At 41.1% G+C, this 12,785-nt stretch overlaps 1 protein-coding gene across 1 annotated transcript in view; it reads left to right on the forward strand.

Moving 5' to 3' along the window:
• ABCB11 (ATP-binding cassette, sub-family B (MDR/TAP), member 11) overlaps positions 1-12,785 on the forward strand; it is a 46,255-nt gene that overhangs the window by 1,765 nt on the left and 31,705 nt on the right. Inside the window, exons 2-8 of the mRNA XM_010143225.1 lie at positions 2,190-2,211; positions 3,389-3,436; positions 3,532-3,580; positions 5,490-5,731; positions 8,273-8,360; positions 9,263-9,396; positions 11,063-11,234. Of these exons, the coding sequence (XP_010141527.1) occupies positions 2,190-2,211; positions 3,389-3,436; positions 3,532-3,580; positions 5,490-5,731; positions 8,273-8,360; positions 9,263-9,396; positions 11,063-11,234 (755 nt within the window). The remainder of the gene's footprint in view (positions 1-2,189; positions 2,212-3,388; positions 3,437-3,531; positions 3,581-5,489; positions 5,732-8,272; positions 8,361-9,262; positions 9,397-11,062; positions 11,235-12,785) is intronic.

Genomic DNA, 12,785 nt, shown 5'->3' on the forward strand with positions numbered 1-12,785 from the left:
CAGTATCGGAACCGCTAGAGCACCCTTCCCAAAGCAAAAATTGCTTTAAAACCTTACTGGCATTCTGCCGATTGATCTCATCTCCACTGAAGTTTGTTTCAATAACCATCTTTTGTACATATTAGTAAGAATTAGCCCTCTCTGGATCAACTCTTGAACACCACATGTGTAGATGTAATTAAGAGCCAGCTTTAGTTGGGAGCCTTTTGAGTACAATTTTTAATCTGTTCAATCAAGTATTAGATTTCCCCAGGCTTATTAACTTTTACTGTGTTCTCACAATACTAAAAGCTAAAATTCTTGGCAATATTCCTCAGCTTTTCCTCGATTCTGTGCTTTTTTCAAATTGTAAAATTTCTTTCTTAAATGCCTTAATTCCTCTTTCAAAATTCCCCTACATTCTTTCCTTTTCTATAAAAACCCCATCCTGTCTTCTTTTTATGCTTTTTCAATTGTAGCAGTGTGAAGTTACTCATCTGTTGCTTTCTTTCAAATTACGTCGAGGTAACATCACTCCAAATTCTCCTTCTGTTTGGCCTCCTTGCATTCCTGAACAGCATTGATATACTTGTTTCCCCTCTTCAGGTTCATAGACAAGGGTTCTTCACATTGCAGAATGCTTATTTTGCTCTCTGAATTGGTATGACTCAGAAAGCTCTTTCAGCAGACTCTTTTGTTCCTCCCATTTTCCTCCCAGTAGCCAATTCCTTCAGGTTCTTTTCAAAACACTTTGCATTACCAGCCTGAGTGGAAGCTTTCTCTAAACCTTAACTTTCCCAATAAACCTTAACTTTCCCAATAAACCTTGGAGAATCTTCTAGGAATGGTTTCAAATCATGACAGCTGTTACCAGCTTCCAAGCTTCAAAAAACTGCATAAAATGTTTCTTTTTCCTTCACAATCAGCTCTTTTCTAACACCAAATGACTCTTTGTAATAATAATTTTACCATCTAGAACCTTCCTGGAAAATGTCTGGACTTCTTGGGATACACATACGTCCTTATTGAGAGAATCATTTCTTTTTACCATCCCCAAGTAACAGCAGAGTAAAACCAACAGAGGCAGAGCTAAAGCCAAATAACGATATCTTATTATGTCCCAAAAGGAGATGTAATCAGCTGTTCCCTCTGTCCCAAATTCAGTTGCTTCCACCTAACATTGTTGCCTTGGGAAATGCAGAACGAGCGAATAGAGAATGGAGAAAGAGGGAAAGCCTTCTTCCCAGGGGTAGGAAAATGATGGAGGCAAAATCTGTGGCTGCAGTGACTTCTTTGCACCCTCTGTGAATTGTGACGGGAAGTTCCTCTGTGTTTGCCCTGTGAGACAGGCCTGTGCATGCTCAGTGTTGTATCACTAATGTAAGGAAAGGAAGGTACCGCTTGGAAAGCATGCCATGGTTCTGAACCCGACGCTGAGCTGCCAGGTGCCATAAACAAGCAAGGTGTATATGCTCAGTGCCCTTAGATTATCCAAACTGTGCTGCGTACATAAACTAGCTCTTTATTAACTGTCATCTCTAGTGACGTACAGCAAATATTTTTTACATCAGCCCTTTGGATGACACTTCTTTGGGGCGCCTGCCAAGTCAAGCTGTGCTCTAAGTATGGTGTCTTTAACAACATCTCTTGAAAGGGAGCTAAATCCAGATGTGTTCTGGGGACTAAGGAGTTGCCCATCAGCATAGTCATATCTTGTATTACAATTCCATTCCTCTAGGCTGTGGTTCCTTAGAGAGTATCCCAAGAATAGGCATTAGTGTGACAAATTCTTTTTTACCACCCAGAGGCACAGCTGCCTCTCTTCCACAGGATTTGCAGTCTCTAAGTTGTTGGAAGGTAAGAGTGAAGGGCTACTGCTCCTACTTTCAAGGAGCATAGACTGACAGTGGAGTAGTATTCTTTGATGAGTCCAGGAGAACTAGTTGAATATTAGCAAACAGTGGCAATGAAAATGATTTGACTTCTGGCAAGTGTCCCAAATAATGTGTTTAGTAAAAACTATTTTGTCATCTGGGGATTGAAAACTTGAGACTTCTTTCTTCAAGAGAAAGCAGGCATTGATTAAATTGATATAAACTTACCAAGGAATTTTCGGTCAGTTCATGTCCCTGGCTAGATATCAGATATACAGATGATGATGTCCTTAACAATAATTATTAACTAGACTGTGCATTTATTTTCCCTAACAGGTAACAGCTTCGGGAAATCACAGTAAGTGATGTACACAGACAGAACAATCAATATTTCTAGGAATATGCAAAGTTAATGTCATCAGATCAAATCAATGCATGTATAGAATATATGCTATTTAATACAGAGCTGTTGCACTGCCTTGTTTGATACAACTGACACAGGTAGACCAAAACAGTCCTACGAATTTTTAAAAACATAGAGTAATGGCAGCAAAATATAGTCTGTCTTATGCAAATGCTGTTGATATTCAACTTTGTCTTCCTTCAGTGTTTTTATTTTGAGATATCAAGTTTTTCAGGAATTTTAATCAATCTTGATAAATTTCTCTTAGAGCTTAAATGTGAGACTAAAATAAAAGAAATAGCTCACTTCATTTGAGCTCAGATATTAAGATTTAAACATAGAATTCCAGATAGTTATAAGCTGAAATGATTTAGAGACCTTGACCTTCAGCTATAATCTGAGATTTGGATGGTCTTGAGAGCCTCCCTCTTCCTAGATTTTGGGAAAGCTCTGTGGCAGACTGGACATCCTAATGGCTGCTGTAATTTGTGCCAGCTCTTTCTGACACAGTATATACTGTCTGAGACCTATTCCCAGAATGAGGAAGCAAGAGCATCTCTTAATTTTTGTCTTTGTCAGGTTGCCCATCTCAGACAGCACCAACCCAGTATTCAAGGTCTGCTATGGTCCTTGAACATATCTTGAATCCCAAGTTCTGTTAGGCTTTCACATATGGTCCTACCTGCTATGCATATGAAGCTTCCTTCAGGCTTTCTAGGATCTGGTTTCTGAAAACTGTTTGTGACAAATATAGCTTGAATTCCTTTGTTTCATTAAAAAAAAATCCAAATTGAATGCAGCGTAAGAGGGAATGGGAACAGGAACTTTATCTGCTTTAAAGGACAGACTAGCAAACAATGTGGATGGCAGGTTCCTCTCTAACTGACCACAAAGGACCCACAGTCCACATTATAGCAACAGTGTTTAAAGGAGCTGCTTGTGAAACAAAGCATAAACCTTCAGATCGCTATCTAAAATTTAAAGTAACCATCAAAACACTGGTTCCAAAGAAACCTGAAAGAAACAGCCTGTCTCTTAAAATTCTGGGCAAAATGTCTCAAATAAAATGTAATTTCAGAGAAGTAACCAAGAGAATAAAAGAAATAATGTAAAATCTTATCCTTTTTGCTAGGAATTTCTATTCACGTGAAGAACTTTCTATAGAGAAGAAAAGTAAAAAGTGAGTTAAGTTCAATTCTGTGTCCTATCTTTGCATATAGAACAAAATATGTACTAAAATACAAGTTTATAATTTTATGTTTTCTGTCCTTGAAGGTCTTCAAAAAAGAAAGAAAAGAATATTCGTGTTGGCTTCTTTCGGCTGGTAATCAAAGCAATGGCTATAAATATTTAATGTGTATTGTGATGCAGAATAAGTGACAATAATCTACACAGTTATTTTGGGGAAGAGCTGTGACTAAGCCAAACTTTTAGGAATTAAATGTTTCGGCATGCAATCTTGCCATTAAAGTAAATGGGAATTTAATAGAGCCCTTTGTCATTTTGTCAGCTTGGTGTCAGTTATCGGTATTTGTGTCATAACCGTCTATTAAACATGTTATATTGATCCTGCAGGTAAATATGGGGAAAAGACTTATGATGCACAGCAGAGATCTAGGTGACCTTGGTTCATGCTTATTTCTGCCAAAAATTTACTGTGTGATATTTGGCAGATAATTTAGCTCCCTTGTAATTGCTCCATGGCATTAGAAGATTTGGTAACTATAGAAACTTGGGGAAGTACAACAGTGTAAGGTATGTCCAGCCTTTGATGGGTGTTGGAATCCCATGGGATGCATCTAAATTTAAAAGTAAATGTAGCAGAGAGATGTACAACCCAGCAAGATGCAGCTGTGAGGTTTTATTACTCCTGTTTCGCATGTAGTCCAGGAAATTTGCCTGTAATGTGTCCAGACTAATCTGGTCCTCACAGTGGTACTGGGCCAGTGCAGTTACACCCACGTGCCTTGTACTCTACCTGTCTAAGTGTTTCTGCTCTTAGCTTGGTGGAGACAACAGCCTCTCCACACAGAGGGCTATGTCTGTCAAGCAGAGGCGTTCTGTAATCTGTTTTGCACAGATTTTTAACTCCTAAAGTGCAGTTGCTAAAAACAGTATGTTTGCATCAGATGTGCTGAGAGATTAGATATCACGTATCTCTGCATTTTCTGTGTGTTTTCTTTTTTTCCTAATCAAGAGAATTTCTAGACTTCTTAGGCTCAAGGTTTGCAAAATAGTGGTAGTACTACAGTTTTCTTCTGATGTTTTTTCTGTAAAAAGACCTTCCATTTATTTCTCCTTTATGTTAACTGACCTGTTTGTCTCTTTATCTTGCCTTCTGCCCTAATGTCCTTTTCCGTATGTGCTCCAAATTCCCACTCTTCTCTTAGACACATTAAGCACCTACAGAACCTGGTCAGGTTCTTCATCAGGCTGTCTTCTCTTTACACTCCTATTTCAAAATATATAGCCTTTGATAATCGTATTCTATATGGACAGTTTGATCTATGTATTATACATGGTTTCAACCTGAGAATCAGACTTCACACAATCACGACAAAGGTAGCTTAAGTTGCTGCATCTTAGCTGAGTCACCAGCAACATGTGTGCATGCTCTTGGCCTATGGCAAAGGGAAGGTAATAGGACTTAGCTCAGTCCGTCTATTTTACTGCATACTATGTCATATTTATATTAATTTCTCCCAATGGTTCAGCCAACATGTTTTAGAATATTAACTATGAGAACTTGCTCTGAGACATATATTTGGCTTTCTACCATGGCATCCCGGACTTTTTAGAAATTGTCTAACTCTATTCGGAGGCTTTGCATAATGCCCTAAGGATTTCTCTTCCCCTCCCTCTCCCTCCATCCCCACAGGAAATCTGCAAAGCAGACTGTATTTATGAATTATAATTACTATTCTTAATCTTTAATCTAGTTTCTGGAATTATGATAATGTGGAATGATATTGAGCTATTAATGTTATATGATAGTTCATTCATTAACATGGTCAGATTCTGCTCTCAACTAAAAGTGAGCTCATAATAATTCATGAAGCTGTAATAACAGATGCAATTAGAGAGATTTGTCTTCTTTATGTATTGAAGATAATTCTGAAATTTAAACAGAGTGATTTTGTACCTGATTCTTCTGATTAATGATTTATCAGTACACAACCAGCATGAAGACTGCCCCTCAGCAGAGACCATATTTTTTTTTCTTGTCTCTTTAGTTTCAATTTTCTTCATCTATGGAAATTTTAATGATGGTTGTTGGTAGTTTCTGTGCGATTGTTCATGGAGCGGCCCAGCCAGCTGTGTTGCTTGTGCTTGGTGCAATGGCAGACACATTTATTGAATATGACATTGAAATGCAAGAGCTTAAAGACCCAGGCAAGATATGTGTAAATAACACCATAGTGTGGATTAACGGTACTATCCATCAGAATGAAAAGAACACCACAGTAAGATGTGGGTAAGTAGTAGATTTATTTGTTTCTTTTCCTTTGTTATTCCAAGGAATGTATTGCTAGTGAAGGTCCAGTTCAGCCTTTAAACCTTATATTTTCTATACATGAGGCAGAAAAGAGGCATGGCTCTTGTTACAGAGTCCTGTTTCTGAGCTGTTCAGCTATAGATGGCAGAAAGGATATTCTTTGATGGTGATTGTTCTGATAACATATGTATCTGTGACACATCTGAGTTCATTAATCTGTTTTCTTTGATTTCACTTTAGGAAATGATGAGTTTGGTCATTCTGGTTAGGACTTAGGTACTTATAGGCGCCTGCTGACTTCTAAGCAAGGTAGCTAAACTTTAGTCATTGAAGAGAAATGAGCGCTTCTAGGATGCAATTCATCTTAGCATATGTGAGACATCTGAGGCAGGTCGGATGAACTGCCCTGTAAGAGTGCCTGTTTCTTTCCATTAACTATAATAAATGGAATCTAGATGATTCATTCAGATACAGGTATCTGTCAAAGCCAGATTTGAACCTGTAACCTTTCCTAAGGCTCATTTTTCAGTGCATCATTCAAAGAGTTTTCTAATCTCTGAGTGACGTTTAATTAGATATTTAATTAGAATTAAAAGTTACTTGCCTAAAGGTCTCTGAAATTCAGAGCATATTGAAAATTATTCACATTCCTAGATGTAGGTGACTGGGCCCGAATTATTTGCTCCAGGCTGTCTAAGCCAGCCCTCTGAGATGGGACTGGCAGATAGAATACAAGATTTGCTACAGACCTCTGCTCTTCCTAGTATCTAATATCAATCTACCCTCTTTCAGTTTAAAGCCATTAACTCTTGTCCTATCACTACACGCTCTTGTAAAAAGTCCTTCTCCAGCTTTCCTGTGGGCCCCCTTTAGGTACTGGAAGGTTGCTATAATGTCTCCCCAGAGCATTCTCTTCAGGCTAAACAATTCCAACTATCTCACCTTCTCTTCATAGGAGAGGTGCTCCAGCCCTCTGATAATCTTTGTGGCCCTCCTCTGGTCTCACTGCAACAGGCCCTGAGGGTCAGAGAAGCACCTCCCTCAAACTGCTGGTCACATTTCTTTTGATACAGACCAGATTCCAATCGGCTTCTTGGCTGCAAGCGCACATTGCCAGGTCACGTTGAGCTTCTCATCAACCAACACCCCTAAGTCCTTCTCCTCAGGGCTGTTCTCAATCCATTCTCCACCCAGCCTGTATTTGTGCTTGCAATTGCCCTGCCCCATGTATAGGGCACTTGGCCTTGTTGAACTTCATGATGTTTGCACAGGCCCATCTCTCAAGCCTGTCCAGGTCACTCTAGCATCCCTTCCCTCCAGCATGTCCACCACAGCATACAGCTTGGTGTTGCCAGCAAACTTGCTAAGGGTGCACTCAATCACCCCATCCATGTCAGCAACAAAGATGTTAAACAGCACCTGTCCCAATACCAACTCCTGGCAAACACCACTCATCACTGGTCTCCACTTGGACATTGATCTGTTGACATCAACTTTTTGAGTGCGACCACCCAGCCAAATCCACCATCAAACCCACGTTTCTCCAATTTAGGGACAAGGATGTTATGCAGGGACACTCTCAAATGCTTTGCACAAGTCCAGGTAGATGTTGTCAGTTGCTCCTCCCTCATCCCCCGATGCTGTGGTGGATGCTGATGTGGCCATCAGCACATGGCCATGATGAAGGCCACCAAATTTGTCAGGCATGATTTGCCCTTAGTGAAGCTACGTTGGCTGTCACTGCCCTATTTTCCATGTGCCTCAGCAGATTTTCCAGGAGGATCTGCTCTGTGGTCTTAATTGAAGCATTGGACTGGTACTATATACCTGTGTCATGCACTTGAGTTCTTTCCATGATTGTTTTTTGCAAGAGATCAGGACAGGTGCATAGTGTTCTTTTGGCTTAAAATTTCAATGTACCAAATTCTGGGTGAACAGAATAAAATCTGCTATCTGCAGGATTTTTTAAATAGTTATCTAAAAGCATAACTGGTAACAACCTGAAACGCCTACTTCAAAGTAATCTAAATGCAATAGCAGCAATTCAACGCCCTTCACTGATATTAGGAGTAATTTAATACTTACTTCTTCTCAAGATAAACAATCATTTCAGATTAGCAAGCTTATGGTACAAAGTAATACTTGACTTGACTTTAACACACTGTTTAAATCTGAGATGGTATAACGACACAAAGCAAGTGCATTCAACATCTACTGCACGGGCGGGCAGCTCTTCCCTGAAACACCCCCTCACTGTGCTGTTTCAGAGCGTGCAGTCTTGTGCGGTTTCTGAGACTGCTGGGCTGGCCAGGATGGCCACTGCCTTACCCCTGTGCAGAAGGCAGAGCAAGGAAACCAGCCACTGCGAGCAATAGCCTCAGCACTGGCAAACAACGCCTCTTTTAGCAAAACAAGCTGACTTGCCAGCTGACGTGTCTCTAAGTTGAAGAAACACCAGGCTAGAAATCTGTGAGTAACTTAAACCAGTATTGTTAACTTTTCCCCCCCTCTTTTTTTCAGGTTGCTGGACATTGAACAAGAAATGACCAAGTTTGCAAGTTACTATGCAGGAATTGGTTGTGCTGTACTTGTGTTAGGCTACCTCCAAGTCAGTATTTCGTTCCCTGTTTTGATTTAAAAGTGTAAATCACTAAATAATTAAGTTTATAAAAATCATGTAACCATTAACCCTTTAGATGCCCATTTGAGCAGAAACAATGCTTTCAGTTCTCATTCTATCTGTTGAAATAGGTCAGCTCTGGCAACCCAGAGACCTCCTTGGATTTGTGCATGCATACCTTTGTACCAGGGTATGTTTTACCCAGTGAGATGGATGCTTGCTGCTCCTTTCACACCACAGAAACACTTGCTCAAGTGTGGTTACTATGGAATCCACTAGCCCTCACAAAATAACAGCAAAAGGCCATGCAGATCTCAACTATGTCGAGCCCTGTGTTTCTATTACAGAGATACTACACAGTAATCCTAGTGTAAAACTTGTGTTGGAGAAGAACCACACCCTACATGTTCTGCAGTAATGATTCAATCCTTAGGACTGGGATGAGCCACAAGCTGGGACGATTCCTGCACAACCTGCTAGAGGGTCCACCGCTTCTGAAGGCTTTCATCATTACAAAGATAATTTGGCTTTCTCCTTCCTGAAAACTATCCCATAGTTTTGCTGCGGTAGGATGGCTGCCATTCCTGTATTACTTACAGCTGTACACAGAAGAATTTTTGTCTGTATGACATTCATGTAACAGCACAAGTATTTTAACTTGCAACTCCTCGCAGCCTATCAGAACTGAGACAAATGCTTGATCCAGAGGTTTTACAAAATTGCTGGATTATTTAAAGATCAAAGGCATAGAACAACTATCATGTCTGTGTAGTGAGAATGTATTTTACTTGAATAGTAATTTAATCAATAGCCAAATTGCTCTTTCCCACTGGTTGTGAGTAGAAAGATTTTTTTACTGCAATTTACCAGCCACATTATGCTCTTCCCAGATCTGCTTGTGGGTTACGGCTGCAGCTCGTCAGATACAGAAAATCAGGAAAGCTTACTTCAGGAAAGTAATGCGAATGGATATAGGCTGGTTTGACTGTACATCTGTAGGAGAACTGAACACGCGAATTTCTGAGTAAGTAATCTAGAAAAGACATATGCTATAGAGAATATTTTGCACTTCCTTTCAAACATAATAGAGTGCCAATAACTAGGCATTTGACAAACACCTTCTAATATAAAATATAGCTATGTTCCTGGGAGCAGGAACCAGGCTGATTTAGCTTCCCCATCTTTGAACTGTTAAACCACAAATGTTTCCCTTTTGTTATTTGTCTTTTGGTAAATGTGGGGGGGTTTGTTGGGTTTGGGGGTGATGTGGTTTTTTGTTTTTTTCCCCCCTCCCATTTGTCCTATACTTCCTTTCTCCTGCACCCAGTCCTTTCAGAGTGATCTTTAATTTGGCTGCCAGTGCATACTCCCCTGAGGCTGGAGATGTGGATTTGAACCCTCTTGCACTTCCCAGAAAGGAAAATTATATAAGGGGCACACTTTGCTTTTGTTGGCTTTTAGAAGAGAAGAGTGAGCCTTGCTTAATCTTCTGCTAAAGAAGGTACAAGCACTTACATTTATAAAGGCACCCAAGGTAGACCTTCTTATCCTGAGTAAACATTTAGCCCTGAGAAAAGCGGAGTTTAAGTCTTGCTCCTTAGTGGTTCCTGTTTACAGCCTGAAGGCAGCTGCGAGGTGAACATGCCAACTCTAGACGGCTCCCTGCTCTCAGTGGCGTCTGTGTAATAGTACTCACATTTGCAGATTTTTCTGTGGCTGAAGGGGATCTTATTTCCCTTTACTCACTGCCCAGTGGTATCTATGACTTTCTGTGGTGTTCTTTTTATGAAGAATAAATGCCAAGTATAAGTCACTGTGAAGGATTTCTCTGGCAAAAATAAGGAACCAAGCACATATTTGTCTAATAAATAACACTTAGTTCCCTATTGTTTCGAACAATATTGTCCTGTTACAAAAACCTGTGTGACTGCAAAATAACACTCTACAAAAGAAATATAAACACGTTCTTCACCTCAGTGCTCCTATATTTTTTAATAGAGGACTGTAATTTTGCTTGATATATCAATGAGCTAACAGCTTTGCACTTGAAACCCCAATGCCACTTGCTCTTATTCATTCCAGGAGTTCCCAGTTCTAATCTCAGGGGTAAGGTAGTAGCCAAGAGTGGCAAGAAGTATAATGACTGTTTTGCTTTAAAACAGGGAGGAGAGAGGAACCAGGAAGTGGTGGAAGGTGGAACTAGAAGAGAGTTACAGCCCCCTTCCCTTTTCTTGCCCCTTCAGCGAGGCAGTGTGGTACATTCTCCGTGACTCATGACGGGAGGAATGCCATATCACCTACGCTTTTCCTGTTATCAGGCAGCTGCATCCAGCTGGGATGTCTCCGCCCCTCCTTTGAATCACCTGGGGCATAGTAGTAAGCACCAGCTAGTGAGTGAGTCTGCTGGCAGGACGTTTTCCTGGCAAAAGACAGTATCTTCTCTGCAGCATTCATGCATAAAAAAGCTTTCTGCTATTGCAAAGGTGCCTGGTTTTCTCACTGTAGCCCAGGGTCTTTGGAAGGGGTGATGGTGGAAAGAACAGAGGTGAGGAAGGGCCCTCTCCAAGGGAAAGCAGCTAACCCAAATGTGGCTGAGACCTGCAACACAAATGAAAGATATGCTCACCAATATTCTGTTGTTTTTTCTGGATTGGTTTCTTTTTTGTTTGTTTGGTTGGTCTTTTTTACAGCGATGTTAACAAAATTAATGAGGCTATTGCTGACCAAGTGGCAATCTTCATCCAGCGCTTAACCACCTTTGTGTTTGGATTCCTACTGGGATTTGTGAGTGGCTGGAAATTGACCTTGGTTATCATTGCAGCCAGTCCTCTGCTCGGGGTTGGAGCAGCTGTCTACGGCTTGGTAAGTGAATTGTAGGTTTGTACAGAGGTGCAACGAGCGGGGAAGGTCATGCGACAGAGCTGAGAGGATTGGTGGAAAAGAAGGCTATTACACCCCTTTGAAGTCAAGAGAGGCACGTTATGGTCACAGCAGCACCAAGGTGGGGGAGGCAGGCTTTGTTTCTGCTTTGCTTATTCTGATTCCTAGAATAATGCATCCTGCTTCTAAGACAGGAGTGTCAGCATACCTTCTACTGGGTCCTGTGGATGGGTATTACGATTGCTGAGATCAGAACCTGGGCTACACCTTCTCTCTAGTACTATGCACCTGGTTTAGGTGGTTACTAGACACAGGGCTTGATTCCTCTATGTAGAATAGGAGCTTTTAGAGATGATCAAGTTTCGGAGCTGTAAAATAGTTGAAAATAACTGTTCAAACTTACCTCAAGCTGCCCCTGCTCCTGGCAGTTGCTGCATCCTCTCCCAGTTGTTCCCATTCCACTCCTCTATCTGCTTGCTACGAACTCCCCGTTACTGCGCAGAGAAAGGAAGGACAGTGAAGAAGGAAACTGCAGGATTCTCTGCCCTCTCACCCGCCTCTACCACAGCCAGCGAGGCTGGGCGGTTCCTGCTCCTCCTCTGCACTTTCTCACACTGCTCTTTGGCTGGGTTCAGCCCTTTGGGTATCTCACTTCTACATCAGGAACAGTTTGCTATCATTTTGCTATAAGATCTCTAAAGTGACTAATTTCTTGTCTTCCTATTCTCCTTCAGCACCTTGTGCTGGCTGCAAGTAGATGACATGAATAATGACTTAGTGTGAAGTGGGAGAGCAGAATGCTGTCAGGAAATGAAATAACCCCCAAAATGCCTCTTTCCTTCATTTGCAATTTCTGTCTGAGCTCATTCTCCTTTACGTTTGTAATTTCCCCGCTTTCTGTTCTTATTTCTTTGTTCTCATCTCTTTTCTTTCCCATAATCCCTGCTGAGTGTTGCCTCCTTACGAGCCTTTCCAGTCCAACTCTTTGTTTTTTTTACCATAAAGAAAACAGACCCAAGGTCAATCCAGCCTGGTTTCCTGTCTCCAAAAGTGGCTAATAGATGCCTGGGGTAGGATAGTTGAAGAAAGAAAACAAATAATGACACTTTATAATTTCTAGTGATGTAATTCTTAGGCCAATGTGGTATCTTTTTGTAGAATTGTACATGAACTACATTCTCTTCCATTAATTTGAGCTTTTTTTTGAGCATCCAGTGTGCTTTGGGCTGTTGTGTAGGGACCTGTTTGCTGTCAGCCCAGGAAACAAAGCACAGTGGTGGGCAACCATCCTCCTCCATCAGTACCATTACCTCTTCTCCCTGAAGCTGGGCTCTGCCACAGTGGCTAAAGGGCTGCTCTTGCTACTTCAGCTCCCCCTTCTTCCCAAACCCTCAGACTACACTCTGCTTAGCCCAGTTAGCAGCAGAGAGAGAGAGGGAGGGAAAGCAAGTGTTGTCAGCTGCTCTTTCTAGTTGTCTGGAGCAGAGCTGTTGGCCAAGGGGATAACTGCTCTGCAAAACATATGGTACACAG

The sequence above is a fragment of the Buceros rhinoceros genome, unplaced genomic scaffold (assembly GCF_000710305.1).
Source record: "Buceros rhinoceros silvestris isolate BGI_N320 unplaced genomic scaffold, ASM71030v1 scaffold9119, whole genome shotgun sequence".
Classification (NCBI taxonomy): domain Eukaryota; kingdom Metazoa; phylum Chordata; class Aves; order Bucerotiformes; family Bucerotidae; genus Buceros; species Buceros rhinoceros.